The 12,079-nt window shown below is 40.7% G+C and overlaps 1 protein-coding gene across 3 annotated transcripts; it reads left to right on the top strand.

Annotated features, from left to right (window-relative positions):
* Daao2 (D-amino acid oxidase 2) lies at positions 1-10,594 on the top strand. Of its 3 annotated transcripts, none has more exons than XM_071695249.1 (9): positions 1-80; positions 1,447-1,654; positions 1,838-1,901; positions 2,792-2,986; positions 4,404-4,626; positions 4,802-4,872; positions 5,608-5,725; positions 7,434-7,535; positions 9,450-10,594. In XM_071695249.1, the coding sequence occupies exons 2-9, from the start codon at positions 1,531-1,533 to the stop codon at positions 9,570-9,572; spliced, it is 1,020 nt and encodes a 339-aa protein (XP_071551350.1). In that variant the 5' UTR covers positions 1-80; positions 1,447-1,530; the 3' UTR covers positions 9,573-10,594. The 3 variants fall into 3 exon arrangements, with proteins under 3 accessions (XP_071551350.1, XP_071551348.1, XP_071551349.1); XM_071695247.1 differs by lacking the exon at positions 1-80 and adding an exon at positions 97-348; XM_071695248.1 differs by lacking the exon at positions 1-80 and adding an exon at positions 97-348 and having other exon boundaries at positions 1,428-1,654.
* The last annotated feature ends 1,485 nt before the right edge of the window (positions 10,595-12,079 follow it).

The following is a 12,079-nucleotide window of genomic DNA, read 5'->3' as shown; positions in this document are numbered from 1 at the left end:
GTAGAGGGAGTGTCCCACGACATTAGTATTTCTGACACGGCTTCACAGGGAACCAAGCGGTATCAGGCTGCACGTAAGAGGTACGTTGGCACGGTATGGTAGTGCCCGGGTCTGACACTCTCGCCAGTCTAATTGTGTCACGGCTGAAGTGAAGTTTGGTGTGCATCACCGAAAGTCATTAGAAATTAGCTAGAAACACCTCAGGTCACCGTTCCCCTCCTGAGACAACAGCAGGAGCTAAGGATACTTCGACGTCTGCACAAGGGTTTTATCTTACGGATGGAGATAATAGCTGAAATAAAACCGAGAGGCACATAGTTCGGGGTGGAAGCGACTTCTAACAAACTAGTAAGTACAACAGGTGAAACAGGCAGAGTTGATGAGGTTAACAGAATGATAATTACTGTTTTGAACTCATTATGAAACAGAAAACTACTGAAATAATTTGGTTTGGTTTTGAAAGTTGACATGTACGGTGATTTTTCAAGGTCTATACTCTATAGGAATATGTCATCAGCAATCATCTTCCTGTCACCCATATCTTGCAGTGGCATCAGACATATTCTTACAGAAATGTCCTAAGTTGTACCCGCTGCCAGCCTGAAGTCGTACATACCACATTTTACATAAACACTTCTTATCACATCCCTAAAAATGATTAGTGCATCTCGCATTTGGTCTTGAAATAAAAAGAAAGCTGTCTTTGATATTGTTATTAGATATGATCAACTCGATCTTTGCTCCTCCTAGATATTGCATGTCATCACAGAGTTAATGAATTATTCACAACTTGCCACACGTTATCTTGTCTGGAGAGGTTCGCTGTTGAGATGGAGGACGAGGGGATATCTAATTGATAACTTGCTGTGTCAATGTAAAATTTTCAGACCTCTGCTTCCAAAAGAATGTCAAGCGCCTTGGCATTGCCGCGAAAACAAAGAAACCAGAAATACCTAAGTGCACCGAATGTAATTTGGGTCATTTTCAAAGCTAAACTGAAGTTAGAGCCAAAAGTAAGTCAGTCGATTCATGCACAGACCATGATACCTACCACAAACATGAGGGAAGACAGAGGAGCAGACATCACACTGATCCATTGTAACGCTCTGAGTGCCTCAATTTACCACTTCATTAAGATCGGCAGCCATAGCAAGACCTGGGGAAGTACAAATGACAGATAATAGTGCATGGAGATATCCATTGCTTAGCAGAGGAGAGATGTTATCTATGGTATATCAGTGAATGATAATTATATTGAACTATGACCATGAGAGTGCTTATATGATAACAATGATGATTATATTGAACTATGACCATGAGACAGCATATGATACCAATGATAATTATATTGAACTATGCCCATGAGACTGCTTATGATAACAATGATAATTGTTGCTATGGCGATGATCTTACAAAGTAATGATAAGAATTAAAATATCTATACAGGTGATCCCTGAGGAGTGAGTTGTTGGTGGGGGACTGGAAACCTGACATCTGTTGTTGGTTCATCAGCTGGAGAAGGTGAAAGACATGGTGCGAGTGGTGGTGGTGGGAGGTGGTGTTAGTGGTGTTGGCACTGCCCTGGCCCTTTTGAAACGGCAACCACAGTGCCACCTGACCATCCTGGCTCAGGACTTCTCGCCCGCAACCACAGGTCAGCTCCTGGGTCAAAGGTCTCACAGATTTGCATCGTGGGTTCACTTTGGTCTCTTTTTGTGTAATACGACGGATATAGAAATGTCTCGTGCTAACTACAGAATAAGACTTCGGGTATTTAAAGTTCTGTTGTGTTTTGCGAAAGCTTAGTCTTGAGTTTAAGTCTGATCTCTGGCTACAGGTGACGGGGCTGCTGGTTTGTGGGAGCCATACCTGACTGGAGAGACACCTTACGACAAGGTTGGGTGAGAAACACATTTGTTTCCCGTCGGTATCCTTCCACAGGAATAACACAGTATCCACTCATCTGTTTGTGAGGCTGATTGTCTGTGTGTGTATATATGGCTGACCTGATACTCTTCCGGGAAGAGACGAATGTCTGTCTGTGTGTTCATCCACCATAGGGGGTCACTCATCTGAGCATACAGTGTACCACAATGATTTAAAAGTATGGAGGGACCTGGACCTGGCTTGTGTTCATTACTAGCCTAACCATATACTCTTTATTTTCGTAGGTAGTACTTGATTTTTATATCCGTTTAAAAAAAAATCCAGTTTGGCGGTGGAGTTATAAAAGTTTTATCATTGAGAGAGATTTGGGGTCCAGGAAGTGTTCGTTCCCTTCCAAGTCAGCCAATAGACGTGATTCCGTCGGTACTGGAGCAGGTTGATTCAACCTACCTGAATTGGCCAGTTACACAAATGTTATCATGCTCACGAAACACGTCGTGAAATGGTCTTGCATAAATTTTCCCTGGATCCACACGTTACATATGAGTTTGTGTGCTTCACCTTCATGACGTGACCAGTCATACTTGATAAGTCATAATTAGAAACAAGACTCTCATTCATTAAGTTATAAAGACAATATTGTCTTATTTCATAAGTCGTAGAAACGAAACATTTAAGTTATAGAGACAGTACGGTCTTATTTGACAAGTCATAGAAATAATACTTTCATATTTGATAAGTCATAGAGACGAGACTCATATTTAGCAAGTTAGAGCCAATGTTATTATTTTATAAGTAGAGTTAGAGACGATGGTGTCAACTTATGGTATAGGAAGACAAGAGGTATAGGAATTTTGTAGATCATAACGAGTGATGGTGTGTGTACACTTGTCTGAGCGTACAGGCAGTGGTCACTGGGGACCTGGAAGCTCTTCAGCGAGTGGTGGCGCAGTGGGCTCGCCCGGAAGATGGGCGTCAACCTCCTACAAGGAGCGATTGTTGGCGAGGAGGATTGTCGCATAGAACCCTGGCACCACCTGGCCTTCTATTGCAAAGATCTTACCCAGGAGCAGTGCATGCAGATTAACCCCAAGTACCGGTGAGTGAGGTGTGGGTCACTCAGTACTGCTGAGTGAGGATAGATGGGCCGCACATTACGGTGCTGCGTACCTGTGAGTATGACCGGACGAGCCGCCCTTGACGGTGCTGAGTACCGGTGAGTATGACCGGACGAGCCGCCCTTGACGGTGTTGAGTACAGGTGAGTATGACTGAACGAGCCGTCCTTGACGGTGTTGAGTACAGGTGAGTATGACTGAACGAGCCGTCCTTGACGGTGTTGAGTACAGGTGATTATGACCAGACGAGCCGCCCTTGACGGTGCTGAGTACAGGTGAGTATGACTGGACGAGTCGTCCTTGACGGTGTTGAGTACAGGTGAGTATGACTGAACGAGCCGTCCTTGACGGTGTTGAGTACAGGTGAGTATGACTGGACGAGCCGCCCTTGACGGTGTTAAGTACAGGTGAGTATGGCTGGACGGCCCGCCCAGTACGGGTGAGTATGGCTGGATTGGGCGCCTAGCCGGGATTTATTATTGTTAAAATGTCTGGGTGTGATGTCCAGCAGCGAAAGTTATCTCTTCCTTGTGAATATGCTGGGTTAGTCATTGTTTGCTGGGTTAGTGTTGTGTAGAGTTAGCATTGTTAGCTTTGTTGATATTGTGTTAGGTTAACATTTCCGGGTAGGTTAGTGTTGTCTGCCTGGTTAGTCTTAGGTTAGCATTATCTGGTGGGTATATAGGTTAACTTTTTTGTCTGCTGGGTTAGTGTTGTGTAGGGCTAGCATTGTCAGTTAGGTTAGTGCTGTGTTAGAGGGGCATTGTTTGCTGGGTTAGTTCAGTGTATGGTTAGCATTGTCTACTGGGTTAGGACGTGTTAGGTTAGCATTGTCTGCCGGGTTAGTGTCATGCGTTTGGTTAGCATTGTTTGTTTGGTTAGAGTCGTATAATGAGATAACAGAGTCTGCCGGGTTAGTCATAATAGGTTAACAAGGACTGCTGACAAGGTCTGCTGGGTTAGTGTCTTATTTTGTTAGTATTCAAGCTGAGTTAGCGACGTATTTTAGGTTAGCGTTGTTTGCTGTGTCCGTGGCTTTCATTTAGCATCACATAATGGTTTGCGTTACTTTTCTAAGTTTAAATTTACAGGGTTAGTCAAATGTTTTAAGTTAGCATTGTTGGTTGGGTTAGGCTTATGTGCTAGGTTAGTATTGTTGACTAGGTTACTGTTTTTTTTTGTTTTTTTAATATAAACTGCTTTTCAAAATCAACTTCTTTTAGGTTACTTTCGGCTGCAAAGTTCCTAGGAAACATAAACATTTCAGTTTCATGTGTCCGTATAGATAAGTTTCAGAGTTAACTGAGGCTGAGCCTTATTCATTAAAGCTTAATTGAAGTTACTTATACAAACTGTTGAAAGAATGATTTAGCTGTGACATGAATCTTGTGCCAGGCAGGTCTGGCTTCAAGTTAGCTTCCATGACGGGGGAGGTCTCCAAGTTCCTGCCGGTGCTGCTGGAGGAAGTCAAGTCGTTGGGAGGCCGTTTGGAGGTGCGCCGTGTGTCCTCCCTGCAGGAGGCGGCAGCCGAGGCCGACCTGGTCATCAACTGTGCAGGTTTGGGCTCCAGGGACCTGGTGCCTGACCCCACCGTCTACCCCTGCAGAGGCCAGGTCATCAGGGTGAGTTTCCATCTTCTCAGAGGTCAAATAGTTCTGCTCAGAATGTGTAAACTGTTGATGATTTTGAGAGTTGCCCCTCTCATATTATACCAGGAATTTCTATTGTAATATGTAGCATATATTGGTCTACATATTTCAGAGCGTCACCTCATATGATAGTCTGTCTCCCGAGCAGGTGCGGGCGCCATGGATTGGAGAATTCTTGTGTGACATTGCCACGGAATTGTCGACCTACATCATTGCAAAGTAAGCAGGAGCCAAGCACCAGCCTTGACCTACATCACCTGAACAGTTCTTGAAGTAAGGGAAATTGGTTTCGGTCAGTAACCATCCGATGGGCCAATCAGCTGAGTTGGATTGTCAGGGTAATTGACAACGGTTTCTCCCTGCATCACTGTATGTACTATATGCCAATGATGCCTTTTGCTGGGGTCTGTGACATATAATCGTTTATTTGAATCGCCTGATGATTACAGTCAGAAAATAAACTATGAAAGGAAACCCATTAGATCCTGAATGTCATAATAGTTTTATAATGTTTAAAGTTAAGGGAAGACTCTTAGAAAAAAAAAGAAGAGACAGTCAAAGATCAGTCTCCAAGAATTGGTTTCAAACCAGTCAGTTGTTAGGGGCAAAAGGTTTTAAGAGGTATTCATTCAGTGCATCCACCTCTTGTCTAACATGAAGACAATTTTTTTTTGTGACTTCTTGCATGTTGTTATGATTATTTAAATGATTCAGAAACATCTTGGTAAGAACATCATCTTAAATATCTTTTCTCGTGATACTTTATCTGCGATTCACTCTAAGCTTAGTATATGCCATGATTATAATCAAACATCTGAATCACCAGTTTTATAATCATTCACTCTTGTCCTTATCATTAACACCGTACTAATTTTATCACGTAAGATCTCCAATCTTGATAGTCTGTTATTAGCTGTAGCATAACCCTTGTCCTGGTTGACCACCGTTGTCCAGCACAGACACCGTGGTGCTCGGGGGCACTCATCAAAACCATGACTGGAGGCTTGACGTGGACCCGAACGACTCTCAGACCATCTGGGACAATTGTACTACCCTCATGCCTTCCCTAAAGGTCAGTCAGTCTCTCTCTCTCTCTCTCTCTCTCTCTCTCTCTCTCTCTCTCTCTCTCTCTCTCTGATCCTCCCTTTAGGTCAGTGTGTCTCTGTAACCTTCAAGGTCAGTGTTTCTCCCAGATCCTCCTACAAGGTCAGTGACGCCCTCCTGCGCAAGGCCGCTATCTCGGACTTGTCCTCAGGGTTATTGTTTCTCTGACCCTCCACTCCAGACCAGTGTCTGTCTCTGACCCTCCACTCCAGACCAGTGTCTGTCTTTGACCTTCCCTCAGGACCAGCGTCTGTCTATGAACCAGTGTCTGTCTGCCATTGACCCTCCCTCATGGTCACTGTCTCGCACCTCCCACACGGTCACTGTCTCTTTGATTCCCCTTAGGGTCAGTGGTTCTCTGACCTTCCCTTAAGGTCAGTGTCTGCCTGACACTTGAAGGTGGTAGGAGATGGTCAGACTGGCTCAAGAGAGTTGGTTTGTCATGCGTTTATACCAAAGAAAATTTCTGAAAACTCATGCATTATATGGTATAATGTACCTGATCTTCCTTATTGTACCATGGATGGAATTATGAATAATCAGTGAAAATTCAAGCCAATGCAGGTGAATTAGTATTTAGTGTAGAGAGAACACAGAAATAATGTATGGAATTAGACGAGATGCGTATAGATAGGGGGTCTTCCCTCACAAAAGTGATTTTTAACGATACTAATGAGATACGAAGACACCGGCCCTTTCCACACAGAAGTAATTTATAACGATACTAATGAGATATGAAGACAATGAGAACATATTGGGGAGGGCTACGAAGTTTAGGGAAAATTTGATGCCAGGTAACGTAAAACTGAAACTTTTTAGAAGGCAATAGAATATATGAAAAACCACATAAGAAAATCTGTAGCTGCAACTGATTACTTTATTTTCGTGAGTATTTGAAAGTATGTAATTGTTATCGTTTGTATTTACGATTGCTTTTCTTTGCTGAAAGTGTTTACAACCTGATTCGTGCGTTGCATATGTTTGCTTGGTCGCAACGAACGTGAATCATCCCAGCGAACATTCTCCACCATATCCAATAACTTAACTAACGCCATTAACGTTGGAATATATGGAATATAACATTGAAAATACCACAGCTCCCTATCCAGGTGCTACCTCGCTGAATCAAGGGGTAGCGATGCTGTTTCCTGTGGGTCGGGATAGCGACGGGAATGGATGAAGGCAAGCAAGTATATGCACATGTGTATATATGTTGATATGTATATATGTGCGTGTGTGGGCGTTTATATATATATATATATATATATATATATATATATATATATATATATATATATATATATATATATATATATGTGTGTGTGTGTGTGTGGGTCATTCTCCGTATGTTTCCTTGTGGTTCCCCACTGACACTGAAAATGACAGGAAGGGAAATTAAGTAAAGTTTTCATAAGACCTTGTGACTTTAGAAGATTTTAACATTAATAAGAGTTCACAATTGACTAGTGGCTGATGCCTTTCCCATTTAATCGTACCGTTGTATTTATTACCGTAAGATAATTTAAAATAATTAGTACCAGTGCTCTCATAGTCACTCCTGCTAAATGTCGGAAGTCCGGTAGTATCATCACCCAAAATCATGTCTGTATATTCCCAAGTGTTAAGTTTTTATAATTTCACTGATCAAATGTTTTTATTGTCCATCTTTTGTAAAGAGGGCGGAGGTGGTGCAGGAGTGGGTAGGTCTCAGACCCTGTAGGAAGGAAGGCGTTCGGCTAGAGGCAGACGAGATCCTACTGGATTCACGAACGGTACCGGTAAGTGTCACGATCCGATTTATTATTATTATTATTATTATTATTATTATTATTATTATTATTATTATTGCATTGTACAGTATGTGTGAGAATAAGCGAAGTGTACTTGAGAGTTCTGGCCAGATTGTACTGAAATGTTTTGTACTAGACTATGGAGAGGATGATCGAAAAGAGATTGCTTTATGTGTCAGGCAGTAATGGTAATATCTTGGGTCTTCTTATGTCATTTATCATTGAATGTTATGACAGAAAGGATGGGAAAAGAAGGCATTTATCAGAGAAAATATAAAACTGAAATAATTCTTCAATATCATAATGTCTTTAAGAACTTTAGCTACAGTATTTTAGAATGTAAAGGACTTTGTTGTTGAGAAATAAAATCATTACATTTGATAAGGAAAGGATTGTATTATATAGGAACAAAAATGAAAGTAATGATTTTTGGATTAAACATGATACCAGTTCGATATATATATATATATATATATATATATATATATATATATATATATATATATATATATATATTTTTTTTTTTTTTTTTTTTTTTTTCGTACTATTCGCCATTTCCCACATTAGCGAGGTAGCGTTAAGAACAGAGGACTGGGCCTTTGAGGAAATATCCTCACCTGGCCCCCTTCTCTGTTCCTTCTTTTGGGAAAAAAAAAAAAAAAAATGAGAGGGGAGGATTTCCAGCCCCCCGCTCCCTTCCCTTTTAGTCGCCTTCTACGACACGCAGGGAATACGTGGGAAGTATTCTTTCTCCCCTATCCCCAGGGATAATATATATATATATATATATATATATATATATATATATATATATATATATATATATATATATATATATATGTATATATATATATATATATATATATATATATATATATATATATATATATATACATATATATATATATATATATATATATATATATATATATATATATATATATATATATATATATATATATATATGAAATGGTTCGGGCACATGGAGAGAATGAGTGAGGAAAGATTGACCAAGAGAATATATGTGTCGGAGGTGGAGGGAACGAGGAGAAGAGGGAGACCAAATTGGAGGTGGAAAGATGGAGTGAAAAAGATTTTGTGTGATCGGGGCCTGAACATGCAGGAGGGTGAAAGGAGGGCAAGGAATAGAGTGAATTGGAGCGATGTGGTATACCGGGGTTGACGCGCTGTCAGTGGATTGAATCAAGGCATGTGAGGCGTCTGGGGTAAACCATGGAAAGCTGTGTAGGTATGTATATTTGCGTGTGTGGACGTATGTATATACATGTGTATGGGGGTGGGTTGGGCCATTTCTTTCGTCTGTTTCCTTGCGCTACCTCGCAAACCCGGGAGACGGCGACAAAGAAAAAAAAAAAAAAATATATATATATATATATATATATATATATATATATATATATATATATATATATATATGTATATATATATATATACTTGAACATTTATTGTTCACATCCTTTAGACATACTGTATTACTTTTTGTAGTGGGAAAAACTTTACTTTCATAATATATCATCCACGCCATTTGCAGAGTTTATTACACAGATTGTGTATATCGTACTTAAAGTAAATATTTTATGTCTTTCGTGTTTCCAGTAGTGAAGATAAAGTCTGACAAAAAAAAAGTATAGCACTAATATCATACTTACAAGTACATAAATTATCTTTACAGGGATTAATGCATTGGTGCACTTGCTGTACATTATATTGAAATATATCTACTTGTGTAACAATTTAATCTTAAAGAACAAACTCTTATGGTCAACAGACTCAGCAGTCTTATATATTCATACACACACACACACACACACACACACACACACACACACACACACACACACACACACACAGAGTGTACTAACTGTGGTTTCTGTACGGCAGGTGGTCCATAACTACGGTCATGGAGGCTGTGGCGTAACACTCTTTTGGGGCTGTGGTCAGGAGGCAGCTGCCATTGCCTCAGATCTCATTTACAAGTATCATGGTCCACCCAGCAGGTTGTAGACGTCATTTGCAAGTATCATGGTCCTCCCAGCAGGTTGTAGATGCCATTTACAAGTGCTATGGTCCTCCCAGCAGGTTGTAGATGTCATTTACAAGTGCCATGGTCCACCCAGCAGGTTGTAGACGTCATTTACAAGTGCCATGATCCACCCAGTAGGTTGTAGATGTCAGTTACAAGTGCCATGGTCCACCCAGCAGGTTGTAAACGTCATTTACAAGTATCATGGTCCACCCAGCAGGTTGTAGATGTCATTTACAAGTGCCATGGTCCTCCCAGCAGGTTGTAGACGTCATTTACAAGTGCCATGGTCCACCCAGCAGGTTTTAGGTGTCATCTGCAGAAAATGGATTCAGACATGGGAGGGATATCATGACCAGTCCGTTGAGGGAGAGCAGTTGGATGGATGACGTCAATTTGTAAACGGGTGAACTATTTTAGATTGTTAAGAAACGAGGTGAGGGAGTCCACAGAACTGAAGAAGCAGGGACTGTCTTCGGACTGTAGGGATAAACCAACGAGAGAGGCCATCGCATAAAATTCAGCCAGACTCTCACCCAACAGATATATATATATATATATATATATATATATATATATATATATATATATATATATATATATATATATATATATAAAGAAGTCCCTCTGTAGCATAAGAAATACCGTGTATGGACTAAAGTCAATTATGAGACTATGGTTGTGGCCAGCGGGAAGATGGGTGAAAAGTTACATCACAACAGCAGAGAAAATGTTCAATTGTTGTGGCCCAGCGGGTGCAGAACCTCATCACCTCCTCCCTCCGTCCAGTGTTACTTGATGTTTATACACAAACACGTACTCTGCTTAAGGTGCGTGTGTAGGCTACACTCAAGAATACACTGAAGGTTGTTTTGTCTTGGCACCTGCGAGGAGCTGTCCTAAACTTACACATTGTATGGGTTGATTTCAGTATAAGGTTTTTGTCTGTGTAATCTGTGGCCTTATTGTCTGTTTATGATTCAGAATATAGTCATAATGTTTACCCTTGTTTGATTTCCCTTTAGACTGGAGCTGTCACTGGTAGTTGACATTGTATACTACCAGTTTAACAAGGAAGTACGGAAGATTGTCACTGTCATGGCAATTGAAATGGTTTAGAACAATATAAGATGGATGAAGGGTAGATCAAGGAATGATAGGGTAATGGCGAAGTGTGGTAATAAGAAGAGTATGACTGAGAATGCTGGCATGGTACATGAGGTGAAGTTACAGCACAAAGGAAAGAGATGCAAGGCTGCCGCCGCGACTCCTCCGTGGTGAAGCTCCGGGAGAAGGAAGGTGGGTCGTCGTGGTTCCTGGAGTGGGTGGCGATCGCCGGTCTGTACTTAGGTTGACAGGAGTTCCCTTGTCGGGGGCCGTTGGGTCGCAATCCTCACAGCTGCTTCTCCTGACGGGCCAAGGACGATGTCCCACGCGAGTCCTGACCCAAGTAGACGTTGAAAATGAGGCAATCACGAGGAAACCTGCCAGGGAGTTGAATAGCCAAGAGTTACGTAGGGGAACTTCTACTGACGGAGTAGGCGCCCCGAGGGCTGCTTGAGTCTGGCTGGAGTCCTATACACGTCGTGTATAGGACTCCCACCACAAGTAAAGTAGCAATACATGGAGTAGAAAATAGAAATGATCGCCTGGGACCTGAACATGCAAAAGGTCATGAGGCATGCATGGGAGAAGGTGGAGTGGAGTGATGTGGTATACAGGGGGTGACGTGTCGTCTACAAGTATATCAAGCTCTCACGGTAAATAGATAATAAATGAAAAAAAAAGGTATGTAGGATCTGGTTGTGGGTAGGAGGCTCTGATTTCTATACAATGAACATGTCAGGTAGAGTAGATGCGAATGAACGAGTCCAATCTTCGCCTGTTCCTGGCGCTACCTCGCTGAAGCGGGAAATAGCGAACATGTTAGTGAAAAGAAAAATTTTATCATTGCTATTGTTACAATGATAATAATAATAATACTAATGATAATAATAATAATAATAATATCACTTATTGTTATTATTATTATTATCATTATTATCATTATTATTATTATTATTATTATTATTATTATTATTATTATTATTATTATTATTATTATCATTTATTAACAAAATGATAATCATGATTATATTACTGAGACGATGTATGATAATTAAGATAATTTGATGAAGTATTATTGTAAATTTCTATTCACTCATTTTCTTCATTTTTGTCTTAAAAGATATGCCTTACCCTCAGTAACTGTGGTGCAAAAAGTTATGATTTACCAATCATTTTGATTTGGGAGTGAAGGACACAGCATAGTTATCGATAATTTTGACGAAGTAGATGAATTTACTTCTGGAGGAGGTTTAGAATGTAAACAAGTTCAATTTACTGTTGGCGTTGTGGCATGCACATCCTTCATCCCTTTCTGATTCCTGTAGTTTCTCGCAAGTGTTGTATCGGGTAAGTATATTTAGGAATTTACCGATTCAAAAGT

The sequence above is a fragment of the Panulirus ornatus genome, chromosome 58 (assembly GCF_036320965.1).
Source record: "Panulirus ornatus isolate Po-2019 chromosome 58, ASM3632096v1, whole genome shotgun sequence".
NCBI lineage: Eukaryota > Metazoa > Arthropoda > Malacostraca > Decapoda > Palinuridae > Panulirus > Panulirus ornatus.
The sequence above is the reverse complement of the archived record's forward strand: the minus strand, read 5'-3'. Positions and strand labels throughout refer to the sequence as shown.

Coding starts and splice junctions, on each gene's coding strand:
- Daao2 (XM_071695249.1), top strand. CDS start 1,531: ATGGTGCGAGTGGTGGTGGTGGGAGGTGGTGTTAGTGGTGTTGGCACT. Junction 1,655..1,837: donor CTTCTCGCCCGCAACCACAG/GTCAGCTCCTGG, acceptor CTCTGGCTACAG/GTGACGGGGCTGCTGGTTTG. Junction 4,627..4,801: donor GCAGAGGCCAGGTCATCAGG/GTGAGTTTCCAT, acceptor TCTCCCGAGCAG/GTGCGGGCGCCATGGATTGG.